This window comes from Penicillium expansum (genome assembly GCF_000769745.1).
Source record: "Penicillium expansum strain MD-8 chromosome Unknown contig355, whole genome shotgun sequence".
Taxonomy (NCBI): domain Eukaryota; kingdom Fungi; phylum Ascomycota; class Eurotiomycetes; order Eurotiales; family Aspergillaceae; genus Penicillium; species Penicillium expansum.
The window spans coordinates 78229-104228 of NW_015971216.1; the positions used below are offsets into that span (position 1 = coordinate 78229).

The following is a 26000-nucleotide window of genomic DNA, read 5'->3' on the forward strand; positions in this document are numbered from 1 at the left end:
TCAAAAATAAAAACAAAAACATACAACAGTGAGGATTCGCTGGTGGTCACCCACCCAACTACTAACTCACCGGCGTGTGGCTTAAGTACGGCTGAGCGGACGGGAAGCCCTGTTTTCCACACCCTATGGTCGTATGTATTAGGGTACGTTTGGAAGAAGATTATAGAGCGCAAGTCAGATGGGACAAGCCAGTTGAAAATCAAATGATTCTACTTTGCAATACGATTCCAACCCCGAGATATAAACGCCGGGCCTAAGTACGGTTAAACGGACGGGAAGCCCGGTTTTATACACCCTACAGTGTATCGTAACAGGGGTAATTGCGTGACGGGTGCTGGATCCAGACAACTCTGAGTTGACCTCTGGATCTACAATATAAATTGGGTTGACACATTATGGCTCAGATCTAATTAACGCATCATGATTGGCCCCGCGGTTCCGGGCCTTTGTACACAGGTACCTACATACGGAGTCCGGAGTAAATTGGGTTGACTCATAATTGCTCAGAATTAATCGCCACATCGTGATTGGCCAATATGTCCGCCCACGCAGCGGTACCTAAACTTACACATCCATGTATATCTATAAAAGACAGTATCGCGCTGTGTGAATCAACATTTGCGACATGCTTGTATCTAATATAACCTCAACTACCTCTATCTCAACCCTCGATTTCTACAATGGAACACCTTCTACCTACCGGGGTGCACATCATCCCCTCTAACCTCCTCGATCTACGCCCAGACGCCGACATAGACTTTGACCTCCTACATCCACAACCAGTAAAGGGCGTCAAAAACATATGGCTTTTCTGGCACTCAGGCTATGCCAACATGCACCCATACACGCAGCGCTCAGTGCGCGCATGGCACCGCCGATTCACCAAGCAAGGGTGGACTGTTCGAATCATCGACCGGCAACCTGGATCAAAAAGCAATATCGCCGAGTTCTTGGATGTCACCGATCCAGCACTTTTTCCACGCGCTTTTACAGATGAGACTCTCACCGGCCCTTACGCGCTACAACACACTTCTGACCTTGTTCGTTGGCCACTGCTCCTACGATATGGGGGTGTCTATGCGGACGTGGGTATGATGCAAATTGGCGATCTCGATACATTATGGATTGAGACAATTGCAAACCCTGAATCTCCATACGAGGTTCTATCTTATACACCCAGTGGCGAAGATCATTACAGTTTATGCAATTATTTCCTCGCCGCATTGCCAGATAACGCACTCTTCACTCGCTGCCATCGTCTACTTCTCGCCCTCTGGGGCGCGGGTGATGGTAAAACAAGCACCGATGGCATGCATGCTAGCCCCCTCCTTCAAGGTGTTCCTCTGATGGGTGGTGAGTTTACAATTACCGAAGATGATGGGACTTTCATTGGTCCCGCCGAAGTCAGCCGCCTTTTGACCGACTATATCATTCAAGGCCAGGTGGCTACTGCAGTAATGGGATTGGTCGATGCTGAAGATAATTGGGACGGTCCGGCCTATTGCATGGAGCACTTTTATGCGATTGAGTTCATGGAAGGGTCGCAACTGATTAATGAGTTAACTTCCTGGAACGGACAGGAGGCATTCGATTTGTTGTCACTACCAATGCCGAAAGAGGGGGAGGAGGAGTCTGGAAAACAAAAGAAAGCTCGTGAGATCGTTGACGCCTGTCTGTCGCGCAGCTTTGGATTCAAACTTGCTCACGGGCTCATCCTGCGGGTCAACAAGGTCACTCTTGGCTCTCTCTGGAGAGACAACCCGGGGTCCGATGTTATACCTGGCACATATGCGAGTTGGCTTCGCCATGGGATTGCCTACTGGAATCAAAACAAGGTGCCTGGACGAGTGGCGCTCTCGGTTATCCCTCCCACCAAGGTTGGGAAACTACTCATGTGAAGATCCATCGAGCATAACATACCAGATGTGCTGTTCGCTACCCCGTCCATCAATATCATAAGTGTTGGAGTCTACAGGCTGGTAGACGAGATCATGAAGATACAATATATCCATCTATATCCATCTATATCCATCTATATCCATCTATATCCATCTATATCCATCTACATCTATCTATCCCATACACCACGCTGGTAGTATGCCGACGAAAATGCGGAATAAAATATTTCGAACTAGATTTAGATCTATATTCAAACATGTCAAACAAAAGTTGACTACATTCAACATCCTGTAGTTGGCGATATCCTCGTATCCTCCTCACTGATAAAAATTCCATTTGATGATGCATACGTCACTGGATGCCATAGGTAATAGATACAGGCTCCCAGAAGCTCGAGGAAGAGGTGAACTTTTCTACAATCTAGGCTTCGCAGTTTCGAAGCACAGCTATGGTCTCTCCGCAAAGCTGTAAAATTGTCCCAGCACGCCAGCAGGTATCCCTTGATCGTATTTTTCGCTATTCCGACCGTTCAAGTCTGATTATCAAATAATAAATAGTGATGCACCCACCTGGGCTGCCCCAGAGATGTGTTTGTATATCTTTACCCCCCGAATCAGGTATCAACGGTTGACATCAAACTCAATGACCGGGCCATTATAGGCTTTCCTCCCACTGATCAAATACCACACTAGCCCAATAAGGAACTCGCCAGTGAACACTACAATTGACCAGTTCATACTCGCCAGAGTGACAGGCATCTCTGCAGGAAAGAAGGAGAAGAAGATAGCAATCGTTAAGAAACAAATTGAGGCAATATTGATAACAATGCCAAATTTGCCGAGCGTCCAGGGGCCATACGGAATCGGCTCTCCTCTGATTTTCTTTATGAGCATGAGAACAATGGCGATTTCGTAGGAACCGAACAACCCTGCCGTAGTCAGCGAGATGATGGCGTTGAATGCTGACGTTGATCCAACGTTGATGATGCAGATACAGCCGGTAATGAATGCGCAGAGACCGACAGCGCGAAGAGGGAGGGCAGATTCGGAGCTGACCTATATGCGGGTAATAAAATTAGTTGCTGCTATTTAGGAGGTAAAGGAGGTGATAATCAGCCATACGTGAGCCAAGAAATTCGAGAATGGCAGTCCCTTGTCTCTGGCAAAGGCCCAGGTGAGACGCGATGCGGAAGCCAGGAACCCAAACGACGCGCAAATGACCAATGCCGTGGGAATGGCGGTCATCACGGATGTTCCCGCGTGTGATTTGGTAGCTGCGTAGAAGACTTCAATGAAGTCGTAGCCGGTGGCGCTATTCAGGGCGTCATCTACATTTCCGATACAGAACAGAAAAGCGACGACAATAGCGAACCCAAGGGTGCCGTTTAGCAGGATTGTACCGATCATGCACCAAGGAACGATGATAGAAGCATTGATGACTTCTTCGGCTGTGGGGATCTGTTAGTTTATGAGGTTTCCAATTACTGACTTGGATCTTACCCATATGGCAGGGGCCATCATAACCTGCAGAACCTGGTTAGAAATAGTCTATCCTGGGGAAGGATGGGGGTCACACCAATGAATGGGAGGTTCGTGCCCATCAGACCAATCAACCAGGTCAGACCCGCGTTGCTCCATCCCGAACTGTTTTCAAAAGTCGCAAAAACGAATGAGGCATCTTTGTGAGGTGCAAGATAGACGAGAGGAATGAGGACGGCGAAGAATCCCGCGATGTGAAATATCAGAATCAGACCCTCGACCTGGGGAAGTAGCTTTGCCCCGATGGAGTTCACGAGCACGCAAATTATCAATGCAGCGAACATCATCAAGGTTCCCTGCCAGCCTTCCGCAATATAATTCGGGTAATTCAAGACTACAAGGCCCTGTGTGACTGTCGCTGCAAAATAAACACCAGCTGCAGTGTTGGCCCACCATCCAATCATGGCCATCCATCCTGTCACCCAGCTCAAAAGTTTTGCCTGACCCTTCGGAGCTAACATTGCCACCCAATGGTACTGTCCGGAGGAGGTAGGAGCCCTGTTGTCTGTTGAGTCTCGAGTCTTGGATAATTTGAGCAGGTTTCATAGTTTCATACATTGAGGCCATCTCGGCCAGCGAGGATGCAGTCACCAAAGCGCCGAACCAGCAAAATAAGAACCCGTAGACGAGGGTTACTGGGCCACCATCTATCATTGCAGTTAAATTGGCACTGAGGTAAATGATTAGTTTCGGTCTAATAAAGAATGGAACAGCCGAATCTCACAAAAGCACAGCCTCCCAAGTGCACATCATGGTTGTCGTGAAGCCCAACATGGACAAGAATCCAAAGTTTCGCTGCTTGCGTTAAATAAATTCTCCCTGAAATATCTTCTTGAGTGAAGCCATACTTTAAATTGCTGCTTCTTGCCCTGCTTTGCCATATCTTCGGCATCGCGACTTTTGGATTTGCTGGAGCCCAACTCCTGGATCGCCATCTCGCCATTCTTGAAGGGCATTTTGGGGTTGTGTTGCGAAATGCGGCAAAGGTAGACTATGAAAAGGAAACCTGGGATGGGTCGGGATAGGAGGAAGAAGAAGAAACTAAGAAAGAAGCATGGAAGGATAAAAAACCATGCCTAGAACCCATCTAGTTGTCAGAGGTCCAGATATATAGTTGGGAACATTGCTTAGCCCTCGGCGCATTGATCAAGTTCACTTCAGTAAATGTGGGAACATTCCTCCGGGATCCGGCTCCCTCACAAATCAGGTGCAATCAATTTTCGCTCAAGACAAAAGCCGGCATGTAGAATCACCGAGGAATTTGCAGGGCTATTCGTTGACACGTCTAGGCTACGTATGCACTATACACTAGCTCGATTCTTTCAGTGTACGCCACAAATATTTAATATAGTGTTTCTGAATTAACGTCCCGCGCACGCTGTCCAGGATCGATCCGGTTGCATTAATTAATTAAACGCATACTGGCATATCAGGACCATGCCCTGTGGGGGATGCATGTAACAGTTCTAAGGTCCAATTGGGAGCGCAATTAAAAGCTTCATTGGTAGACTCGTGCAGTAATCCGTACTCCGTAGTTATCACGGAATCACGGATCTCGGTAACATGCCTATAAATATTCCTAGTACCAATTTATTCTTGTAATCCATATGTAGAAACCTGATCGACAGAATTCAACCCCGCTTTTACATCTATTTATTGTCTCTCGACACCCTACTTCCAGCATTAATATATCTCTTTGGCACCTTGCATCCTTTGATTTATTCAACATGAATTCTATCATTGACTGGTCCCTACGTCCAGTCTACTCGCCAGAGCAATTGAAACAGTACTTTAACCGGATCGATCTACCTCAAAAATATCGGGAGTCACCGGTGGTCAAGTTTGGTGCAAGTGTCGACAATGAGGCCGCCCTAGTCTTTTTGAAGGTTTTGCAACGATACCAGGTGGCAGCGGTGCCTTTTGAAAATCTCAATCTGCATTATGCAGTCCACCGCTACATTTCCATTGATGCCCAGAAACTATTTGACAAGATAGTAAACTCCAAATCCGATCGGGGAGGTTACTGTATGGAGAATAGTACTCTTTTTGGGACTGTCCTTAGGACCATTGGATACAATGTCACCTCGGTCGGAGGTCGGGTAAATGAGGCGGTCCAGCCCATATCAACCTCGAGGGACTGGAAAGGTCCAAAGTACGATGGATGGTATGGTCATTCCTTCGATCTTATATCTGAAACATACTGAACTGTCAAACGCAGGAATCACATGGTCAATATCGTTGTTATCGGGGAACAAAAGTACCTGGTAGATGTGGGGTTCGGCTCGAATGGGTCACATCAGCCACTTCCATTGATCGACGGGTTTGAGGCCCACAATGTCGGCGACCAGTCTACACGGCTCATCTACGGCCCTATCACCCAGCACACGAGAGCTGGCCAATTTCTTTGGCAGTATGAGATCTGCAATGCAGGCGGGGCGTGGATTCCTGCCTACTGCTTCACTGAAACGGAATTTCTTCCGGAAGACTTTACGATCATCAACTACTATATGAGTACCAGTCCGGAGAGCTGGTTTCTTTTCCACGTGATGTGTGTACGGATGATTCTGGACGATGACGGTGAAAAGGTCATTGGTGATCTAACACTATTCGACAATACACTGAAGCGCCGGTTGGGGGCCACGTCAGAGGTCCTGCAATCCTTCGCCTGTGAGGAGGAGCGTCTGGCTGTTCTGGAGAAATACTTTCACATTCCAATTTCAAAGGCGGATCAGGAAAGTATCCGCCAAACGACCTCGGAAATTCTATAGTACTTTGCGACCTCATCAATATTACAACGAAAATATGATAGGCTATCCTTACTTTCACTAAACAAGGTGTTTTATTGATAGCTTACGTGTATAAATCATCACCAATCACTCTCTACACTCCATTCATATGAGCAGCTCATTGGGAGATATCCATGGATGTAAATAGGTCTTATGCACGGGCCCCACTGGCCCAATTTACGCATCCCCGACGGGGAACGGGACGGCACGGAATCTTACAATATAATGCGTACTAATTTCTTAGGGAAGACTCTGATAACCCTCTAGCTCGTGGTAGACGAGTCTTTTTGAATGTGTTGCATATCCATCAAGGCTTATGATAAGGAATGATTTGTACCATAAATTCCATTCCTCAAATCAGAAAGCTATGACCCACAATATACTTCCAAAGTCTACGGCATACATATTCCAATATGTCGGTACCGCTATAGCCGAAATTAATGTAAGACATTCCATCCTTGCAAGCTAAGCAGGATCCTTAATCTCTTTGAAGGCGGTTGTACCCACGAGTGATACTCCGTACATCCATGTGCATTTAGCTCCATACCCCGTGCGAAGATCCTAGTACGGAATCCAAAAAGCCAATTACCCCTAAAGAGATATTGTTAATTGAATTACAACCCTGAAGCTTTACCAAAGAAGCAAAATGGCAAGATTCTTCGTAATGCTGAACCTACGATTATCTATCTATGTATAAATATACCATCAAGCCAAATTTAGGCTGGCCTTGGGGATTCCCCGTTGTCTAACAAAAGCCCTGCATCTCAAAGTTCTTGAATAAATGCACGAGTCATCCATTTCTTGGCTTTTCCGGCTCTCATTATGAATATTGCAAGATATTTTCAAATACGCACGATCGACAGACGCGCAGACTCGCCTACATTCGATCATGGAGATGAGGTCGCTATTGCGGCCTTGTACCTCTTAGTAATGATGATATTGGCTGTGCTGATCCGACTTGCTTTTCGATTCTTTATGCTTCGGTCATTGCAACGAGATGATGGGATAGTTTCCCTTGCACTGGTATACATTTCCATCTGTGCCACACGACACTCCTTGACTAGATCATTGTCATCAAGTAACTAATGCCGAGCTTCCAAAGGATAGGTCTTTGGCATCGCACAATCCGGTGTCATCTTTCAAGGGACAAAATATGGCATGGGGAAGCGTCAATCTGCCTTAAGTACGCAGCAAGTGATCGACGTGGAAAAGGTGAAGCATTCTTCCTGAATCAATGCGATAATATATATTAATTCCAAACTACTTCTTAGATCCTATATGCATCCGATATTCTTTACGTTCTTGCCCTTAGCCTCACGAAGATCTCAGTCTTTGAATTTCTGAATAAACTGTGTGTCAATAAATCACACAAAAAAGTATGCTTTTGGTCATCGATCGTCGTTATAATCTGGACATTTCCAGTCTTATTTACTTTGGGTTTCAAATGCGGAGCACCAAGGCCATGGGAAATGGATAATGGCAAGTGTATTGATACTGTGAGCATTGAGCTTCGACCCCAGCAATCCAATTCATACTGACAGCCTGATTTCTATAGTTCCACTTTTGGACAGCCATATCTTCCGTTGATATCCTTACAGAGTTAATCATTTGCCTACTCCCGATTTATATCATCAAGCCCGTCCAGGTTAGCTTTGGAAAGAAAGTCCCTGTCGTGGTCGCATTCGCGTACCGCATAACGTACGTAAGATTTTGCTGTCTCTGAATTCACGAATTTTCAACTAACTAGGTGCCCAGTGTAATAATAGCGACCATCATGCGCCTTGTTTTCATGCGCAATGCCCCCAATTCCACGGACATGACACAATCTGCCTTTGAGACCAGGATCACCACCCAATGCGCCCTATGCGTCACCCTCATTACAGCATGCATTCCCTGCTTAAAGCCTTTTCTCGACGCTTTCGATAGCGGAATGCTCGGCATCGGCCTGCGAAAGCGCACTATCGGGAGCCATAGTGACTCTTATGGCAACTCATATGCGTTGACGAGTATGAGCCGTGGAGCAAAAGAGGCCACAAGGCGTTCTCGATACTTGGAAGACGAGGTCGAGGGACTTGGAACATCCGCCGCTGCTTTTGCAGTTACCGATCCTGTCAAGCCACAGAAACTAGAGGAAATAAGTCATTCGATGGGAATCCAAAGGACGGATCAGTGGAGCGTGAGGCGTGAGTATATCGATACGAAGCCCGGGTCATTCGGGGAGGGGTTAGAGGAGTCCGAGACAAGCGGTAGCCGAGTTGAGCATTCATTGTGATGAGAACCATGTACATTTAGTTATCGGTGGACTTTGTGTTTTCTTGCGACATCAAGATTGCTTAAAAATAGAACACTAGACATGACCAACCATCAATATCAAGAAAACCTATGGAAATCTGGACGAAACATAACAAGAGCAAGAATAAAAAAAATGAGGAAAAAACACAAGACGAAAACATAACGGCCAGCATTCGCATATGGTCACCCACTATACACTAACTAACCGGCATATTTACCTAGGGTAAGTACGGAATAACCTACTAAGGAGAACTTTTACTAGCTTGCAGAGTGCTAATATGTATGAATTCATTTTGACCGACTCGTACCAGAGAAAACAAAGCCCTAAGTTAAAATCAATAAGTAAATTGTGACTGGAAGAGATGTAAATTGACAGAAAATCAAGGTCAATCAATCAATCAATCAAAGTTCAATTAACCTGTTGCAGTCTAACTAGTTGCGTATGACTATGCAGGCGCTTCTTCCAACTGAAGCAAGAACTCGAGCCCTAACGCCGAATCCCAGAGGAGTACAGATGGTGAGCAAAAGAGCGTGGAATCAGCCCATTCCTGTAACCCGTAAATCCCGTATACCCAATCCCATACCCAATCCCATACATAAGAAATTATTAAATGATTGCCGTGGAGGCACCTTCCACTTTCCAACTCCCACATCCCACTTCTCGCTCTCACTTCTCGCTCTTACTTCTCATCCTCCTTCCCCCCCTCCCCCCCTGCCTCAGTTTCAATTGGTGGTGGTGTTCTTAGTGGCCAGTTCATCGGCATGGTTGTCATCCCTGGCTGAGTATCTCGTTCCACAGCTTCATTCTCGTCATTGGCTAATACCCATCGTCTTCCACACCTAGATCCATTGCCGCAAGGCCTACCGGTTCGTCGTCGTCGTCATCCTCGATCCCAACATGTTGGAACTGCTGGAGGAGACCTGTTTGGTGCATGAATTTGACCACGTAGCGGGTGGCCTGCGGGTTCAGAAAATCAAGGTGTACAGCAAGGTATGGTCAGTTAATATATATAACTCCAACTAAAATGACAAAATTTCACCATTTAACAATCTATGTAGATATAACTGACTGAGCTCAGTATGCGCTTTTGTATGGTATCAGCTAGACCTTCGTAAAGCCCATAAATGGGCCCGAACCCCGGGCCCAAAGCCCATTCGTAGGGGCCCACAAGGCCCCCATTATGTCCCATTTAGGGGGTTTGATTAGTACCTCATAATCGCTGCATTCTCTCTAGCCTTTTACTTATTATATACAGTTTAAATTTTTGAAATTTATGATAAGTATTATATAGCTATTTAAGTTTATGTTTCAATTTTAAACAAAATCCGACCTGTAGAGGTTGATATCGATGGGATTAACAGCCCTATCTCACCTGCATCGGCTTAAAGATAGACGACAGTATCTTTTGATCGCACACATTATGTGATACATACGACCATAGGGTGTGGAAAACAGGGCTTCCCGTCCGCTCAGCCGTACTTAAGCCACACGCCGGTGAGTTAGTAGTTGGGTGGGTGACCACCAGCGAATCCTCACTGTTGTATGTTTTTAGATGTTTTTACTTTCTTTTCTCTAAACGCATGGAGCTAGCTAGAAGTTTGACATGTGTTGGACTAAGGTACCCCTGTTAGATGACAGTTCTGGTATATACTGGCGGTCACCGGTGTCCAGATCCTAATTACCTTCTTTACTAAAGTCATAGCAATATATTTGGCTGAATGTTAATCTAGTAGGGAGGTTTTTATTTTTGATGGCAGGTCTCGCTGATGGTTTTACAAGCAATCGCCGGAATTTCTCAGATAGATAAAAATTAATTTGAATTTTTTTGGTTTTAGCGCACCCTTCTTACCGCCATACAGAGTGTGATCGAGGGAGTTACACAGAAGCATGGCTCAGTATTCGTCAAATTGCCAGTCGATGATCATGATTCGCATCTCCTTCCAGATAAGCCATATTTCCTCAAAGACTCTCGGTTATACCGAGTGTGGCGTTTATATAGTAATTTTCTGGAAGCCTTTACAGTTTCAACAGTCTTCAGTGTAGGAGATCAGTCTGTCTTTTTGGATTTCAACTAGCTGCTAGAATAACTACTCAAGCCTGACACAGGTTTGAGCCGTTGCAAGTTTCTGCCTACGATGGTCTCTATAACGTCGTGGCTGTCCCTTCTCGGCTATACTGCAAGCATACCGAAGAGCTCCCATTGAACGGCATTCGGATTTCCATCAAGAATAATATTAATTTAGCTGGGGTCAAGATAACCTTGGGGAATGGCGCTTTCACAGAGTTCTAGGGGCTGCAAGAGAAACCACCAGACCAGTACATTAACTATCTTGCTCCTTGGAACCTTGAATACTTGAGACCAGCTGGAAGCTTCTCTGGTGCTGGTATATCTGTGGTGGGTTATGATTGAATTGACTGCGCTGTGGGCACGGATAGTGAGACTCTTGGCCCTGTTCACTGAACACGGTATGCTGGAAATGCTGTTTTTAGCGAGTAGTATTGTCCTCGAACCGGTTGGTTTCAGGAGCATTGGTAGTTTGGTTTGCTTACCCGCAGTGCGTAAGAGTTTCATGAGAGATTACTCGAATTCTCATTTGGTCATCGAACTAGTTCTACAAAAGTACGATTCTGCTGGACGTATCTATGGCTTAATCACTTCGGAATTTGACGACGGAGTTCTCATACATGTTATACATACAGTCATGTGGTACTAATAGAGAACTAAACATCTTATTGGACCTTTATAGGAAGCCAAGAAGTCCTTCTTTGTTTAAATTCTTTTTCTTTCACAATTTACTCGGATTCATCAACCCGATAGACTAGTTTGGAGGCTCGGACTTTACCTTCCCGTAATATCTGAAGACCGGCCAACGCTCCAGCTAAGCCGCCTGGCTTCACCTGGTATGGATGAGGATGGATGCGACGCTCCTGAAGTAGTTTCTGCGCTAATTCCCACCATTTGATGCCGAATTCGAAGTTAGTACTATCAGGAGATATCTCGTTCGTTCCCATGCGGTACGGTTCTCCCAGGACATCGTATGCCATCGAGACGTGTGAATCAACGTCATCTCTCGCTGATGGCACATCCAGCAGGGCATTATAGGAACCGCCTGCGGACGAAATGGCAGCACTGCAAATGGCAGCTGATTGGGGCGTAGAGATTGTATCAAGAACAAACTCCAGAGCATCATCAGTATCCTCTCGGATCTGCTCACCCACTAGTGGATCGTGGTAATCAAAAACCGCGTCAGCCCCAAGTTCAAACATAAAACTGCGGTTGGCTTCAGAGCAAGTTGTGACCACTCGTAATCCAGATAATTTTGCCAATTGGATTGCAAGGGTACCTGTCGCCGTTGCCCCTCCATAAACTAGGATATTTATGTCGTCTGAGTCGTTCGCCTGGTCGCCAGGAAAAGGCAATTCCATGCTCTGGTAGAGATTTTGACCAACAGTTGTCAAACCAACACCAAAAGTGGCTGCTGCCTCAAAGCTCATGGACTCGGGTATCAAGATTTGAAGGTCACCCTTCGCAATTACATACTGAGCAAACGCGCCGCCATTGTGGCGAACGGCATTGCTGCCGTGTACAAACCCAGCAACGCGATCGCCTTTTTTGAAAGCCTTCTTGACACTCGGTCCCACGGCTTCTACTATTCCAGAATAGTCACAGCCCACGGTGGCTCCGGTACAGGGTACAAAATCAATATGACGCCAGTCTGTTGGATTCAAAGCGACTTCGTACTGTGTTAGTCCAGCTGTCCATGTAACACGGGAACGAAGAAGAGCACAAGGAGAAAATACCAGCTTTTGTTTTGACGAGAATGTACTCATCCGGCAACTCAGGGAGCAGCACATCTTCTGCTATCGTCGCGCGGCCAGGTCCTTGTACGATAATGGCGCTTTGAGTGGTCATTCTCAACAGATGTCGTGACGTGGGGGAAAAATGAAGGATGCGACTGAGGCGGGGTACAGCTCGAACGTCTTAATATGAATCGTGTAAACGGCAAAGCGGGTGTTGCGAAATCGAGGTACTATTGCAATTCGTGCGGAATTCTCCGTGTGTGGCTTGGAATTGGTCCGCAAGGTGATCTAGGCTCCCGGGCGAGATTGAACTATTGAAGAGCTCAGACAAAGTACAGTCTTTTTGCCGCGCGATAATATTAGCTAGCGTACTTCGTAGACTATGGAGCACTGCGTATAGTTTTTGAGATCGTCGAAATACAGATATAATGTGCTCCATATATTGCAGGTGATCTGCGTGGAGTGGAGGGGCAAGGAAGTGTTAGTAGCTTCAATAAAGTCAATTATTACTCCGTATTGTAAAATGTGCTCCACCAGAAGTTCTCATCGCGAAATTGCGATCCGGCACAGTGCCAGTAATGGTCCCCCAGTTGCCACAGCTAAATATCACCGAAGCGAGATTGCACCATAATGGTAACGTCTAAAGAGCTAGCCCTCCAGATAACCCAACTGGTAAGATTGATATACTCCAAAATACATCCTTGCACGGAGTAAGGGGGAACAAGTACCCACGGAGTCCGAAAAGTGGAGCTTGTCTCAAATAGGGGGCTTGAAGTGGAAAGTGGTTTCTCCACTGCGGGATGGGAATCCCCTCATAAAAAGAACAGACATAAAAAGAAATCCTGATAGGCGATCTTCGGCTACGAACATTGGCTTACTGTCATAATATAGTGGAGCAGGCCATGCGGGCCGATATCTTGAAATACAGTGACCGATACTGGTAATTTGCTGTAAGTACAATTCACATGGACATCTGGTCCATCTTGAGGCATTGACGATCCAGTTCGTTGATCTATGGAGTAGAAAGTCCCCACTTAACAGCATTTTCGTAATATTCGTCACAGCAGCATTCAACCAGACGTTAACATACAGAAAATGGTGGAACCGGCACTGGCATCCAAGCTGCACGAGTATGGAGAATGAGATCGAACTGCATTAACTGGATCCATCTTCTAGAAATTTGTCTCAAGGGTACTCTGTAGGAAACAAGGTCTCACCAACCCAAATTCCAAAAGATTTATGGAGTACAGAGTAGAATGATATCCAAAGTACTCTGTAGGTACATTGTCTAGAGCGCTTTTCAATGAGTTTAGGTCTCCACTGCATGTTCTCCGCTTTGATAGCCAGTAAAATATGCATGTGAATATGCGATACGGAGCACGGAGTACTTTACGCATTAATGGAACTAGTGTCCAGGATGTATAGCCAGTTTCATTGCCTGCAAACAAGACGGGGATTTGCCGAACCCGGAATGCACCGCATCGAGTATAATACCCCACAGCATTCCTGCTCTGGAATCTTGTTCAAACCTGTCCTCAATTATTCCATACCCACAAGATGCCTGGCCGACTGACGACGAATTCTGCCCCTACAGATATGGAGGGAATTGCTGTTATTGGAATGGGGTGCCGCTTCTCTGGGGGAGCAACATCCATTGAGAACTTCTGGCAGATGCTATGCGAGGGACGCACTGGACATGGGACTGTTCCCACAAGCCGATATGAAGCTTCGGCCTGGCACCATCCCAGCCATGAACGAAAAGGAGCGGTATGAATATCCTCACTTACACTTTAGTTTATTATTCTAACACTGAGGCCATGGGATGATTAGATCAATCATGATAGTGGATTCTTTTTGCAGGAAGATCCATCCCGATTTGATGCTCCTTTTTTTTCTATCACAGCTAAAGAGGCGGCTGGCATGGATCCAGCGCAGCGTTTGTTGCTTGAAGTCGCATATGAGACTTTTGAAAACAGTAAGACAAACAAGATCCGGGAATTCACGGAAAGCCAGTCAAGCTAAAACGGGTGGAATAGGCGGAATACCAATAGATACACTCCCAGGAAGTAACACAGCAGTGTACTCCGGCTCAATGACCAATGATTATGAGCTATTGTCGACAAGAGATATCTATGATATGCCCCACAACTCGGCTACTGGCAATGGAAGGACTATGCTGGCCAATCGTTTGTCGTGGTTCTTTGATCTCCAAGGTCCGAGTATTATGATGGATACTGCTTGTTCCTCTAGTTTGACCGCGGTCCATTTAGCAGCCCAATCCTTGCGATCTGGAGAGTGTGGAATGGTACGTACTACAACCCGTATATATCCGTTCATGATGCTAAACACGCTCGTGGCAGGCCCTGGTAACTGGTGCTAGTCTCATCTTGCACCCTAATTTTACACAAAGACTCTCCTACATGCATATGATGAGTGCAGATGGGATCAGTCATTCATTTGATGAGTCCGCAAATGGATATGGTCGGGGAGAGGGCATCGGTGCTGTGCTTTTGAAACCCCTCAGCGCCGCATTGGCCGATGGAGATAATATTCGAGCCATCATCCGCGGCACAGGAATTAACCAGGATGGTCGTACTCCTGGAATTACGCTGCCCAGCCCAACGTCTCAAGCCAACTTGATTCGTTCGGTTTATGAACGTCATGGCATCTCAATGAGAGACACTTCCTACTTTGAAGCCCATGGCACTGGAACTCCGGTCGGGGTAAGCAAAACAGTTCTATGGGTGGCTACTCAAGCACTTTATTTGTTAACTTGGTGATGAATAGGACCCGATAGAGCTGTCTGCTGTCGGAATGACTTTGGGCCAGGCACGGACACCGACCGATGAGCCAATATACGTAGGCTCAGTGAAGACAAATTTTGGTCACACTGAAGGAGCTGCAGGAGTGGCTAGCTTGATCAAAGTCGTTCTATGTTTGGAAAAGGGCACGCTGGTGCCAAATGCCGGGTTCAAGAACATCAATCCCAAGATCCGGCTCGATGATTGGCGTTTACGCCTGAGCGATAAAACGATACCCTGGCCAGATCATCTGCCACAGCGGGCCAGTATCAATTCATTTGGATTCGGTGGATCGAATGCGCACCTAATTCTTGAAAGCACCAAAGAAGCCTTCCAGGGCAATGCTGAAGATAGGGAGCCGGCCCCTCATGTGGTGGTATTTTCTACATTTGACCAAGCTGGTATCGAGCGAGCCGGTCAAAATTGGAGCACATTCCTTCAGCGTCAGCAGAATGCTGAGCAGGAATTTCTGCTAAAAGATTTAGCCCATACAATGCTGACACGCCGATCGCAGTTGGGCTTCCGCAGCTTCGCGGTTGCTAATTCACAAGACCAGCTACGATCCATCTTGGATAAGGGGCTCCCTAAATTTCCTCGGGCTAGTCGCAAAGCTCAAACAAGACTTGCCTTTGTGTTTACGGGCCAGGGTGGCCAGTGGGCTGGAATGGGCCGGGAGCTTTTGAGGATTTCCACTTTCAGGGAAAGCATAGCACGATCACAAGACATTCTTTCGTCCCTGGGATGTCCCTTTGATATTGTGGAGGAGATAAAGGCAGAGGCAAAAGACAGTCAAATTAACCGACCTGATCGAAGCCAGCCTATCACCTGCGCGTTGCAGATTGCATTGGTTGATCTTTTGGCCAGTTGGTCAGTTTATCCCAACGCAGTTGTTGGTCACTCTAGCGGCGAAATAGGTATGAATATCTCCTGCTATTCTTCTTTCTCGCAATAATCATTCCATGGTGAGTACCAGCTGACTTGTTTGTATTATATAGCCGCCGGATATGCTGGTGGATATCTTTCCCACGAAGATGCCTTGCGAGTTGCGTGGTTCCGCGGGTTCTTTTCACAGCAGATCGCCCAGAGCGAGAGACGAGGTGGTATGCTCGCTACTGGTATTTCTGCAGCCGATGCACAAAAGTACCTTGAGGAGCTGCCACCACGTTCAGTTGTGGTTGCCTGCGTCAATAGTCCTGCCAGTACAACCCTTTCGGGCGATGTGGACTTCATTGATCAGCTGGAAGCAAGATTACAACAGGATGGCCATTTCGCTCGGAAATTGCGCATCGATACAGCTTATCATTCCCCTCACATGGAGGATCTTGTTGAAGTAGTTGGTAATGCCATCAATTGTATCAAGCCGGAAGATCGATACAGTGGCTCAATTCCCATGCTTTCATCGGTCACAACAGAGCGAGTATATCCCGCCGAGCTTAGTGGATCATACTGGGTGCGGAACATGGTCAGCTCGGTCGAGTTCACTGCCGCAGTGACACAGCTCGCAAACCTAAGCGAGTCTATCAAGTCTCGCCGCCGGCCTGTTCCAATCAAATGGACTGCATTGGTTGAAATTGGTCCACACGCTGTTTTGAAAGGACCCGTGAATCAAATTCTACAATCTGTCAACGCAAATATGGCATCATTGCCTTACCACTCCCTAGTTTCGCGGAACCAGAATGCTTTGCGAACAGCGTTGGAAGTTGCTGGGTCGCTTTGGAGCACAGGACATACAATAGACCTTGCTGCAGTCAACAGCAGTGTCGATACTACAAAACCAACAATGCTTGCCGATTTACCTTCTTATCCCTGGAATCATCAGACGTCCTTCTGGCACGAGCCATTAGAGACAGCGCAATTGAGACAGCGTAAGCATCCCCGTCATGATATCTTGGGAGCTGCCGTGGATTATCAAAACGCTTTGGAGCCACGATGGAGAAACTTCCTGCGACTCTCGGAGAACCCATGGATGGCCGATCATGTTGTTGCCGGATCGATTGTATTCCCAGCCGCGGGAATGTTGGTGATGGCTACGGAAGCAGCGCGGCAACTTGCCGATGGCCAAGCCAATATCAAAGGAATAGAGTTCCAAGACCTTCATTTCATGCGTGGAGTGGTTATTCCAGACGATGAAAGAGGCTTAGAAACTCTGCTTCAGGTCTCGCCTCATCCAGGGATGCCGGGTTGGTATCAATTTGGAATTTTCTCACTTCCCTCGGGGGGTGCCTGGATTCAGCACGCGAAGGGTGCATTCATTACACGATACGAGAATCGAGATGATGATGAGCACAACTCAAACTGGGAAGCAGCGCTAGAGCGTATCAAGAATACTCAAACAGTGGCTAAAATGGCTGATGTCAGGCAAGCACGTGAATGGTTGTCTAACACAGGTGGACTCACCGTGGGACCGGCCTTCCAGACAATCACTGGCGTTTCCTTTTGCGATTCAGAGTCTCGTCTCTGGCTATCCGGGGTAGTCACAGACACAAAGCAATCAATGCCCTTCGAAAATGAGTCACCCAGTTTCATCCATCCCACAACCCTTGATTGCCTCTTCCAGTCTGCCCTTTTGTCTTGCTCCGATGCGCTCTCCAGCAACAACGCGAATATTCCTGTCGGAGTTGACAATATCTACATCTCCAATACGTTCCAACCACAGCCAGGTGAGCAATTTGTCGTCCACACAGAGACTAAGTGGCGAGATGGAAAATCACGATCCCAGTGCATCGCGTCGGACTCCTCCTGGTCACAGCCCTGGGTCACATTTGAAGGTGTTCATCTCGGTCGTCTTCCCTTCAACCCCAATTCTCAAAAGAAAGAGGAAGCATCCTCGGAGAGCCGATATTCGTCGATTGTTTGGGATGAGCATTTGGAGTCGCCGCTTGTCACTAGCCAAATCCATGACGGAAGCAAGAATACGGCGGTGCAAGCCAGCAGTCTCCAGCTGATAGATTGGATTAAGAGACTGTGCCATACCAACGGAGATGCCAGGGCACTGATCACTGCTTCAGACACATCGACCTCTTGGATCGAAAATCTCCAAGAGCTGATCCCAAGTGTAGGAAAGCGACCCTGCCTAGGAAAGATCACTGTCGCTTCATGTGCCGATAAGCAGGCAGAAGGCGGCACTCCAACAGAGAACAGTCTCCCAGGTACTCACTTGATACCCCTCGCTACGCTCGACGAACTTCCATCTTCGTCACTCGCTCAGGATAAATATGATTTGGTCGTGATTGATGAGCCCAGAGTGTGGGAGGACAAAACTTCTCGAGCTATTCTGCCGTGTCTCATCACCATTCTTGAGCATGGAGGATTGGTCGCAATACGCGTGTCAGATACCGATTTGAACTCCGCAGCAGAGAAGCTGCAGCGCTTCGACGGCCTTGAAATCCACAGCACTACCGAAGATCGCAAGTTTATCATTGTGCGGAGGACGCCAGTCTCATGGACAACCGACTCTGAAATCTATGTTTTGAGTCCAGCAGATAATTCCAACTCATTCCCTGTTTTTGAGCACCTTGAGAAGATCTTTGCTATCCATAATGTTCGCATCGTGTCTGTGGGATTGGATCAGGTGGCTACACTAGCAGGGAAGACTGTTATTTCGTTTCTTGACTTGGCAAGACCTTGGGTATCCGAGTGGACAGAAAAGGATCTGAAACGTCTCCAAGAGCTGATACGAGCTCAATACGTTCTTTGGGTGTCGCCTTCCTGGGCCCAAGGGGATGTTGAGAATATTGGATCCGGTGCCACGGGTGGCCTTTTGCGAACACTTCGCAATGAGCAGTGGAACACGGCTATCCCACACCTACTAGTGGACTTAGAAGATTGGGAAGACAAATTTGGACTAGCTTGTGGCATTCTCCAAGTCATGCAACTCACAACGCAAAAGAATTCACGCCGGCCAGACCTGGAGTATCGTCTAGCAAACGGTCGGCTGTTGGTCCCACGAGTGCTCGAGACCCCAGTGGTAGACGAGGCCATGCATACTCTGATAAATGGCCCCAGGCCCGTACTATCAGACCTGACGCTTGATCCAAGACCCCTTGAGTTGAAGTTCCAGGACGCAGGCAATGCACGCTGGGAGGAACAACAACTCTTCAAAGACGAACTAAGATCAGACCACACTGAGATCAAGGTTGAAATGGCCACGATCTTTGATTTACACGGTGATCAGGGGAAGATACCAGAGACAGCTCTTCCAATGTTCGAAATTGTTGGAAGGGTAACCCGTGTCGGAACTGGTGTGCACGATTCGGCTGTTGGCGATAAAGTGTTAACCTTGGCATCAGCGAACTCGGGACTTTCGACAACAATGCAGGTCTTGGAGAGCGACACTATTAGGATTCCTGCAAACACAGATCCAACCAAGGCGATATCGACTCCTCTCGCGTATCTCAATGCTTATCAGATCCTCACCCAAGTCGGTCACCTCAGCTCAAGTTCCTCGGTGCTTTTGGTTGGGTCAATTAGCCAAACCCTTCAGGCCATGATAGACTATGCCCTTGCCATGAAGATGCAAGTCATCGTGGCAACTGATTCTCTAGATACTACTGAGAGGCTTCGCACCCGCTACCCGGTATTGGCGGATCGAATTCTGGGAGTTCACGGTAGCTTGGAAACTAGTGTTTCCAGGCTAACCAATGGATGTGGAGTTGACGCCAGTATTTGCTTCCTTGGCGGGTATCCAGGTCGAAATGCTGCAAAATGTCTGGTCCAAGGAGGACAGTACATTAATCTTTCGAGCGAGATGAAGCTGAGTGCTCTTCCAGAGAGCTTCATCGACAGTGGCTGCACTTTCTCTTCGCCGCGACTGCAGAAAACATTCTCAGAGAAGCCCGGTAATCTACATGCTTCAGTAAGGCATGTGATTGACTTCATGAAGCAACATCGCATGTTGGACCGCGTCGAATCTTATTCCATGTTCCCTATTTCTGATCTCCAGGGAGCTTTGAAACATTGCAAAGCGACCAACGCCCGAGCTATCGTGGACCTTCAGGCTCCAGGGAAGGTCCCCATTGTGCTGCCACTACCAGATCTTACTGGTCTGCCAACTGAAGGCACATATATCCTAGCAGGTGGATTGGGTAATCTAGGTCTTGCGCTTGCTGATACCTTGGTGCAGTCTGGAGCCCGCCATCTGGTTTTCCTTGGAAGATCTGGTGGGACACAACCTAGTCAGCAGCTTTCCCTTGATCTCCTTCGCGATCGCGGCTGCCGCATCGATGTACTACGCTGTGATATCTCCCAACAGGGAGATATTGACCACTTATCATATAAGATTCGCAGTAAAAGCTGGACTGTCGCAGGCGTTATTCAGTGTACAACAGTTCTGAAGGTGATTTACCCTCGTTTGAATTTTTTCCTATCTGCACTATCTAATTTTCTACATCTTCAGGACGCAATGTTCGAGAACATGACTTTTAGCGATTGGACCCAATCCACAGAATCCAAGATCCGTGGGACACTGAACTTGCACCATCTGTTTTCGGACAAGGAAGGCTTGACTTTCTTTGTGGCATTGTCTTCCGTGGCCAGTGTCATTGGTAATATGGGACAGGCTAACTATTCTGCTGGCAATGGTTTCATTGATGCTCTCATGGAATGGCGACGCAATCACGGCCTCCCAGGTCATTCTATTAACATTGGCCTCGTGCCAGATGCCAGTGGACTCAGTGATATTTCTGAAGATCAAGAGCAACGGCGCCGTCGATACAAACATCTTGAGGGCACAGAAATCATGACCCATGAGCTCCAGACCTTGCTCAGAGTGATCATTAACAGCAAGCTTTCCCTCCCGTCTCAGATTATTGCTGGCATGACAGACTCCCTGTCTCGTAGCAATGGCTCTACAGGCTGGGTCCTCGATCGAAAGTTCGATCACCGACTTTGTCTCGCTGTCGAGGACACTGAGGATTCTATTCAGACCAGCGCCTTGCTTAAGGAATCTAGTTCACTCAACACTGCAACTGAGATTGTTCTTAATGCTCTGAGTGAATATCTAGCAGATGCGATGGCTACAACTGCTGATGCTATCGACTCAGATCTACCATTGTCCGCGTTGGGTGGTACGTTTCTTTTATGATATTCTTCCACTGCCATAGTTCAGTTGACTAACACCGACCTCTAGTTGATTCCCTCAAAGCTACAGCCGTCCAGAACTGGGTCTCTCGCGAACTGGGAGCAGAACTATCCTCTTTCGAATTTCTTGGCTCCCAACCAGCCAAGGCGTTAGCGAGGAAAATTGCTTCCACTAGTTCATTTGTCTCAGTGCCGAGCTGAAGAACTGTCTGATAATCCATACTAAGTATGGTTTAGCTTAAGACAACCTTTTCCTCAACTATTTCTATCTTGCTTTTTAGCGTTTCTCATTTTTAGATAGTTTCAATAGTTCAGCATATATGTTTTTTATTTACAATACGTTGTTCCGTATCTGAAATGTATGAAATTTTCGAGATTGCCAAGACTTGTCGTGTTGGGAGCCCGTGCCGCGGGTGGGTCCCGAGTCCCGCCATCAAACTCACATGATAATCTGGCCGTTATACTTTGGAGCAACCTCGCATATTGCATGGCAGAAAGCCCCGCTGTGCAGATTGCAGGATCATTCAACATGCAATTGCCGGGATGAGGGACGCCATTACTCCGTTCAATGTATGTTATCGTGAGGGGGACCAAGCGCGACGAACAACTTTGTGCACGGGTGGCTCCACTAATGACAAACCCATACTCTCAACACGTCTGGAACTGGATCGACACTTCCCGATTGGGTTGATCAACAGAAAGACGGAGTTTTGAATCCAGGGGAGCGGGCTGGGGTGGGGATCTCTGCTCTGCACTTTTGAGACGACCTCCCCCCGAATGGTGGCAAGGAACGTGGACTCCGTACGGAGGCCACGTTGCCCCGTTAACAAACTCGCTTTTGTCGCACGGTCTCCCTTGCTTCAACAGGGGTGGTATAGGTACAACATAATATGCACATGCCACTTTGAAGCAAGGCGATAAACCCCGCTTGTCGACCTATGTTGTATGTGTATACGGAGTATGTATGTTGTAGTAGGTTATAGGGGTTCCACCGCCTATTCCGATCCATTCAATGTTCATTTTGTTTTCCTTAGTCTCACAGATCTCAAATTTAAGTTATATGCCAGCCCAGAGGAAGAACCCACTTCCATGATGTACGAAATACAAATATATAATACATATATCGGTGTCCGAGTGGTACCGGATTTACCAAGGCCGGCGCCTGTCCAGTTACATCGGCCGAGGTACTCCGAATTCGGTCAAAATTTAAAACAACCCTATATTGTAAATGGAAAGGCTTTGAAGCAGCTACACTGAGGGGTAGATTGCGGATATTGGGCTGGACCGTCCACGTTCCCACCTGGTCAAAGCAAGGCAAGCCACTATCGCCATGCTACTCCGTACTTTGTACTCCATATGTCTGTATAACATAGGGTATCTCCACCGCGTGGAGCCCACTCATGGGTCTATTACTTGAGTTGGGTGCAAGGCCGGGAACTGTAGGATTCCGCGAGTGACATTCCTCGGAAAATCCTCTACCGCACTAAAATGTGTAAGGCGTCTTTTTAGTCTTCCACGCGGGAGAAAATAAATGTAATACAACACCCTCGTCTCCGATTTCTCTTCTCCCTTCTCCCTCTTCTGTCTGTCCTTTTACTTCCAGCATGGCAGACACTGAAAAGAGCGATCTATGCATGCCGGCCCCCCCGGCCAAGGCCATTGTCATAGATCATGGCAAAGCCATCGCCCCAGATTCTGAACAGATCATTGTCATAGACCATGACTTGGCCATTGACCCAGATCTAGAAAAGGTCATTGAAAATGAATCTTCCCAGAAGGTCTCATTCAATGGCCCCGAGTCTCCTGGTGTGATTGATCTAGAAGCTCAGCCCATAGAGCCCCGACGGAAGCGGTTTGCGCACTTCAGATATGTCATGTTTACTGTCTATCGACGGCTCTTCACGGTCGTATTTTGCGCAAATCTCGCAGTTTTCCTCTACGTGATGATCTCTGATCGGCAGCTTCTGGCACTTGTCGATGCGACGGCTGTAAATTTGGTGGCATGTGGTCTGGCTCGACACCCGATGATGGTCAATGCCATATATAGAGCGGTATGCTCAATTCCTCGAACTGCACCCCTGTCTTTACGCCGCAGGTGCGCTAAGGCTGCACACTACGGTGGTGTTCACAGTGGCTGTGGCACTGCTTCTTTGGTGTGGTACATTGGATTTGTTGCCATGCTGTCAAAAATGTATTGGACAAATTCTCCCATCAGCACAGAAACAGATGCCGGTTTCTCAGCCGCGCCGATCGCCGTCGCCTACATCATTCTTGTGCTGCTTTTCGTGATGGTAGTTGTGGCATATCCCACCTTCCGAAGGAGAATGCATGACTACTTTGAGCTCACTCACCGATTCACCTCATGGCTGATCCTTGCTCTCTTCGTGGCCTTAGTTATGATATTTGCCCATGAATCGAGCAAGGCAGAGCAGGTCACTCTTGGCCACTTCCTCGTCACTCTACCTGCATTTTGGCTGTTAATCGCGGCTATCGTCGCCGTAGCCCATCCATGGCTACTATTGCGGAGGGTTCCAGTGAAGGCCGAGCCACTGTCTTCGCATGCTGTACGGCTATCCTTCGATTTCACCCCAATCAGCTTCGCAAAAGGTGTCCAGGTCTCAAAGCATCCTCTACGCGACTGGCACAGTTTCGCCGGCTTTCCGGACCCCATTCCAGCTGGCGAGAAGACAGCTGACAAGAATGCGTCTGGCAAGAAACCATTTGTCAAGGGCCACGGGCACAAGAGGAGCTGGTCCATCGTGGTGTCAAAAGCAGGGGATTGGACGGCCGATACCATCCGTGAACCGCCAACCCACCTTTGGAAGCGCGGGGCTCTGATGCGTGGTGTCGGATATGGCCTGCGCGTCTTCGACCGCATTATCATAGTGACCACGGGGTCCGGGATAGGACCCTGCCTCGGGTTCCTGGGCGACAAAAACCGGCCGTTGATCAAGGTCATTTGGCAGACACGTAACCCCTTGAAGACTTATGGTCAGGGTGTCATTGATCTCGTCCATGAGATGGGCCCAGACCCAATTATCTTCGATACCAGTCGTGATGGCCGTGTTGACATGCTTCCCGTCGTGCGACAGCAAGTGAAGGAATTCAGAGCAGAGGCAGTGTTTGTGATCAGCAACCCCAAAATGACTCAAGATATTGTTTACGAGTTTGAATCCCAAGGGATTCCAGCCTACGGGCCAATTTTCGATTCATGATTCATGAAAAATGATATGTTTTCCCATGTTATCTTATTCTGAGCCAGTTATGACATATGATATGACCTACATTTTTATCTCCTTGTTTATACTAGAGTCAAGTTCATCAATGAAAAACTTTCATTGAATTTATTAAATCTAGATCTGCTTATTTTGAATCGTAGGAGAGGTATTAGCTATATTGTAGTACCCCCAGAGTGCCAATGACCAATAGATAAATTGAAAGCACAGATACTTGCTTGGCAACTAGGAGTCGGCTCGAGCATAGTGGCATGCTGTTTGTCAGGGGCCAAAGCTGAGTTGCTTGGGGCAAGAGCATTCCCCTTGGGAGGGTCCCGATATGGAGGAGGTAAAAGACCATCATTTTACCAAATGAAAATATCTGGTTCTTTCTGGGAAGATCAATAGAGGCCTAAGCCTAGTATGGCAACCTTCAAGGTAGGATCGAATCTGGTGTTGATATATAGTTCGCTTGGTCTTCACCTCATTCTCCCCTTTCTGTCTGATCTCTCCTACTTTCTGCCTGGTTCTTCCTGAAATATGACCATGCAGCAATTTTCGAAGTGTTTACACATGGTGGTTTGAAACTTATCCTAGCACTTTCCCTTTGCTGCCACCCCCTCCTAGCTGTCAGCCACCAACTTTCTACCCCTAAAACCAAATCGATATGTTGCAATATAAGTTCGAGGGGGAATTGGGAAAATATCCTGAACTCTATTAGTGAATCGACTGAGGACACTCGAGGGTTTGAACATACTTCTTTCTGCCGGCACAATCATTGCTATCACAAACATAAATTTTGACAAAGCCGCTCGCGAGTTCCATAAGGCGGAGGGTAGGATCCCATACTTGATGGGATATCCGCCCCCGTGTGGATTTAATCAGTTAAAGTCTACAATCATATAACGATAAAAGGGCAGAAGTGCCCAAATCTGAAGGTTTGTACAATTACTATATTTTCGTAGCAAGAGTGGAAATTTCGCTGTGTAGTTCATACATAGGTATCTCATTCAGCTTCCGGTGATACGTAATAGTTAGATTGTTGGTCCCATCCGTAGACCATTCAAACTGAAATGAGGTTAGTAGTTTTCTATTCTCACATACTTTGCTCGCCTTCAGAACGATAAGATACAATAGTGAGTTCTCTAGGGCTAGAAAGTTCAGCTTACACGAACGATAACTGGGTTAAGAAACATAAAGCCAAATATAGCCCACATTTTCATCAAATAGGTGCCATGGTCTAGTGGTATGACGAGACATTGTGGTGTCCAATTCTGTCTTAGCCCCGGTTCGATTCCGGGTGGCGCCATTTCTTTTTTTTTCTCCCTTCTTCTTTTACTTCTGAAGTGGATGCTTTTTGGTTGATAATTAATTTATTTCAACATTTTTTATACTCGCTACAATAGCAAAGTCTACGTCATCGGATGAACCAGTCTTGAGAGCGACTGCCTAATATTTAAGCCATTGCGCCTCAACCATGAGACATTTCTAGGCACCCATGAGGCTAACCGGCAATTTCCCCAATCAAAACAAGCTAGTTGCATACTGTATTATTGGCGGCGAATGAGGTGCTATTCCAGGTATTAACG

General features: G+C 47.1%; 7 protein-coding genes across 7 annotated transcripts; 5 read left to right on the plus strand and 2 right to left on the minus strand.

Moving 5' to 3' along the window:
- Positions 1 to 680: 680 nt before the first annotated feature.
- On the plus strand, positions 681 to 1898 carry PEX2_100250 (glycosyltransferase; the record flags this gene model as incomplete). The annotated part of the gene is made up of 1 exon (XM_016747295.1): positions 681 to 1898. One exon carries the CDS (start codon positions 681 to 683, stop codon positions 1896 to 1898), a length of 1218 nt encoding a protein of 405 aa, XP_016601770.1.
- A 621-nt stretch (positions 1899 to 2519) lies between these two features.
- PEX2_100260 (Amino acid/polyamine transporter I) lies at positions 2520 to 4393 on the minus strand (the record flags this gene model as incomplete). The annotated part of the gene is made up of 7 exons (XM_016747296.1): positions 2520 to 2954; positions 3021 to 3346; positions 3399 to 3422; positions 3475 to 3935; positions 3994 to 4107; positions 4162 to 4232; positions 4286 to 4393. The coding sequence occupies 7 exons, from the start codon at positions 4391 to 4393 to the stop codon at positions 2520 to 2522; spliced, it is 1539 nt and encodes a 512-aa protein (XP_016601771.1).
- A 771-nt stretch (positions 4394 to 5164) lies between these two features.
- PEX2_100270 (arylamine N-acetyltransferase family protein) lies at positions 5165 to 6205 on the plus strand (the record flags this gene model as incomplete). The annotated part of the gene is made up of 2 exons (XM_016747297.1): positions 5165 to 5601; positions 5656 to 6205. 2 exons carry the CDS (start codon positions 5165 to 5167, stop codon positions 6203 to 6205), a joined length of 987 nt encoding a protein of 328 aa, XP_016601772.1.
- Positions 6206 to 7692: 1487 nt separating this feature from the next.
- PEX2_100280 (uncharacterized protein) lies at positions 7693 to 8495 on the plus strand (the record flags this gene model as incomplete). The annotated part of the gene is made up of 3 exons (XM_016747298.1): positions 7693 to 7719; positions 7779 to 7921; positions 7979 to 8495. The coding sequence occupies 3 exons, from the start codon at positions 7693 to 7695 to the stop codon at positions 8493 to 8495; spliced, it is 687 nt and encodes a 228-aa protein (XP_016601773.1).
- Positions 8496 to 11309: 2814 nt separating this feature from the next.
- PEX2_100290 (zinc-binding alcohol dehydrogenase family protein) lies at positions 11310 to 12429 on the minus strand (the record flags this gene model as incomplete). Its single annotated transcript, XM_016747299.1, has 2 exons — positions 11310 to 12250; positions 12318 to 12429. 2 exons carry the CDS (start codon positions 12427 to 12429, stop codon positions 11310 to 11312), a joined length of 1053 nt encoding a protein of 350 aa, XP_016601774.1.
- A 1445-nt stretch (positions 12430 to 13874) lies between these two features.
- On the plus strand, positions 13875 to 21397 carry PEX2_100300 (type I polyketide synthase; the record flags this gene model as incomplete). Its single annotated transcript, XM_016747300.1, has 8 exons — positions 13875 to 14084; positions 14148 to 14292; positions 14354 to 14622; positions 14678 to 15040; positions 15105 to 16032; positions 16114 to 20453; positions 20514 to 21183; positions 21246 to 21397. The coding sequence occupies 8 exons, from the start codon at positions 13875 to 13877 to the stop codon at positions 21395 to 21397; spliced, it is 7077 nt and encodes a 2358-aa protein (XP_016601775.1).
- Positions 21398 to 22800: 1403 nt separating this feature from the next.
- On the plus strand, positions 22801 to 24411 carry PEX2_100310 (uncharacterized protein; the record flags this gene model as incomplete). Its single annotated transcript, XM_016747301.1, has 1 exon — positions 22801 to 24411. One exon carries the CDS (start codon positions 22801 to 22803, stop codon positions 24409 to 24411), a length of 1611 nt encoding a protein of 536 aa, XP_016601776.1.
- Between the last annotated feature and the right edge of the window lie 1589 nt (positions 24412 to 26000).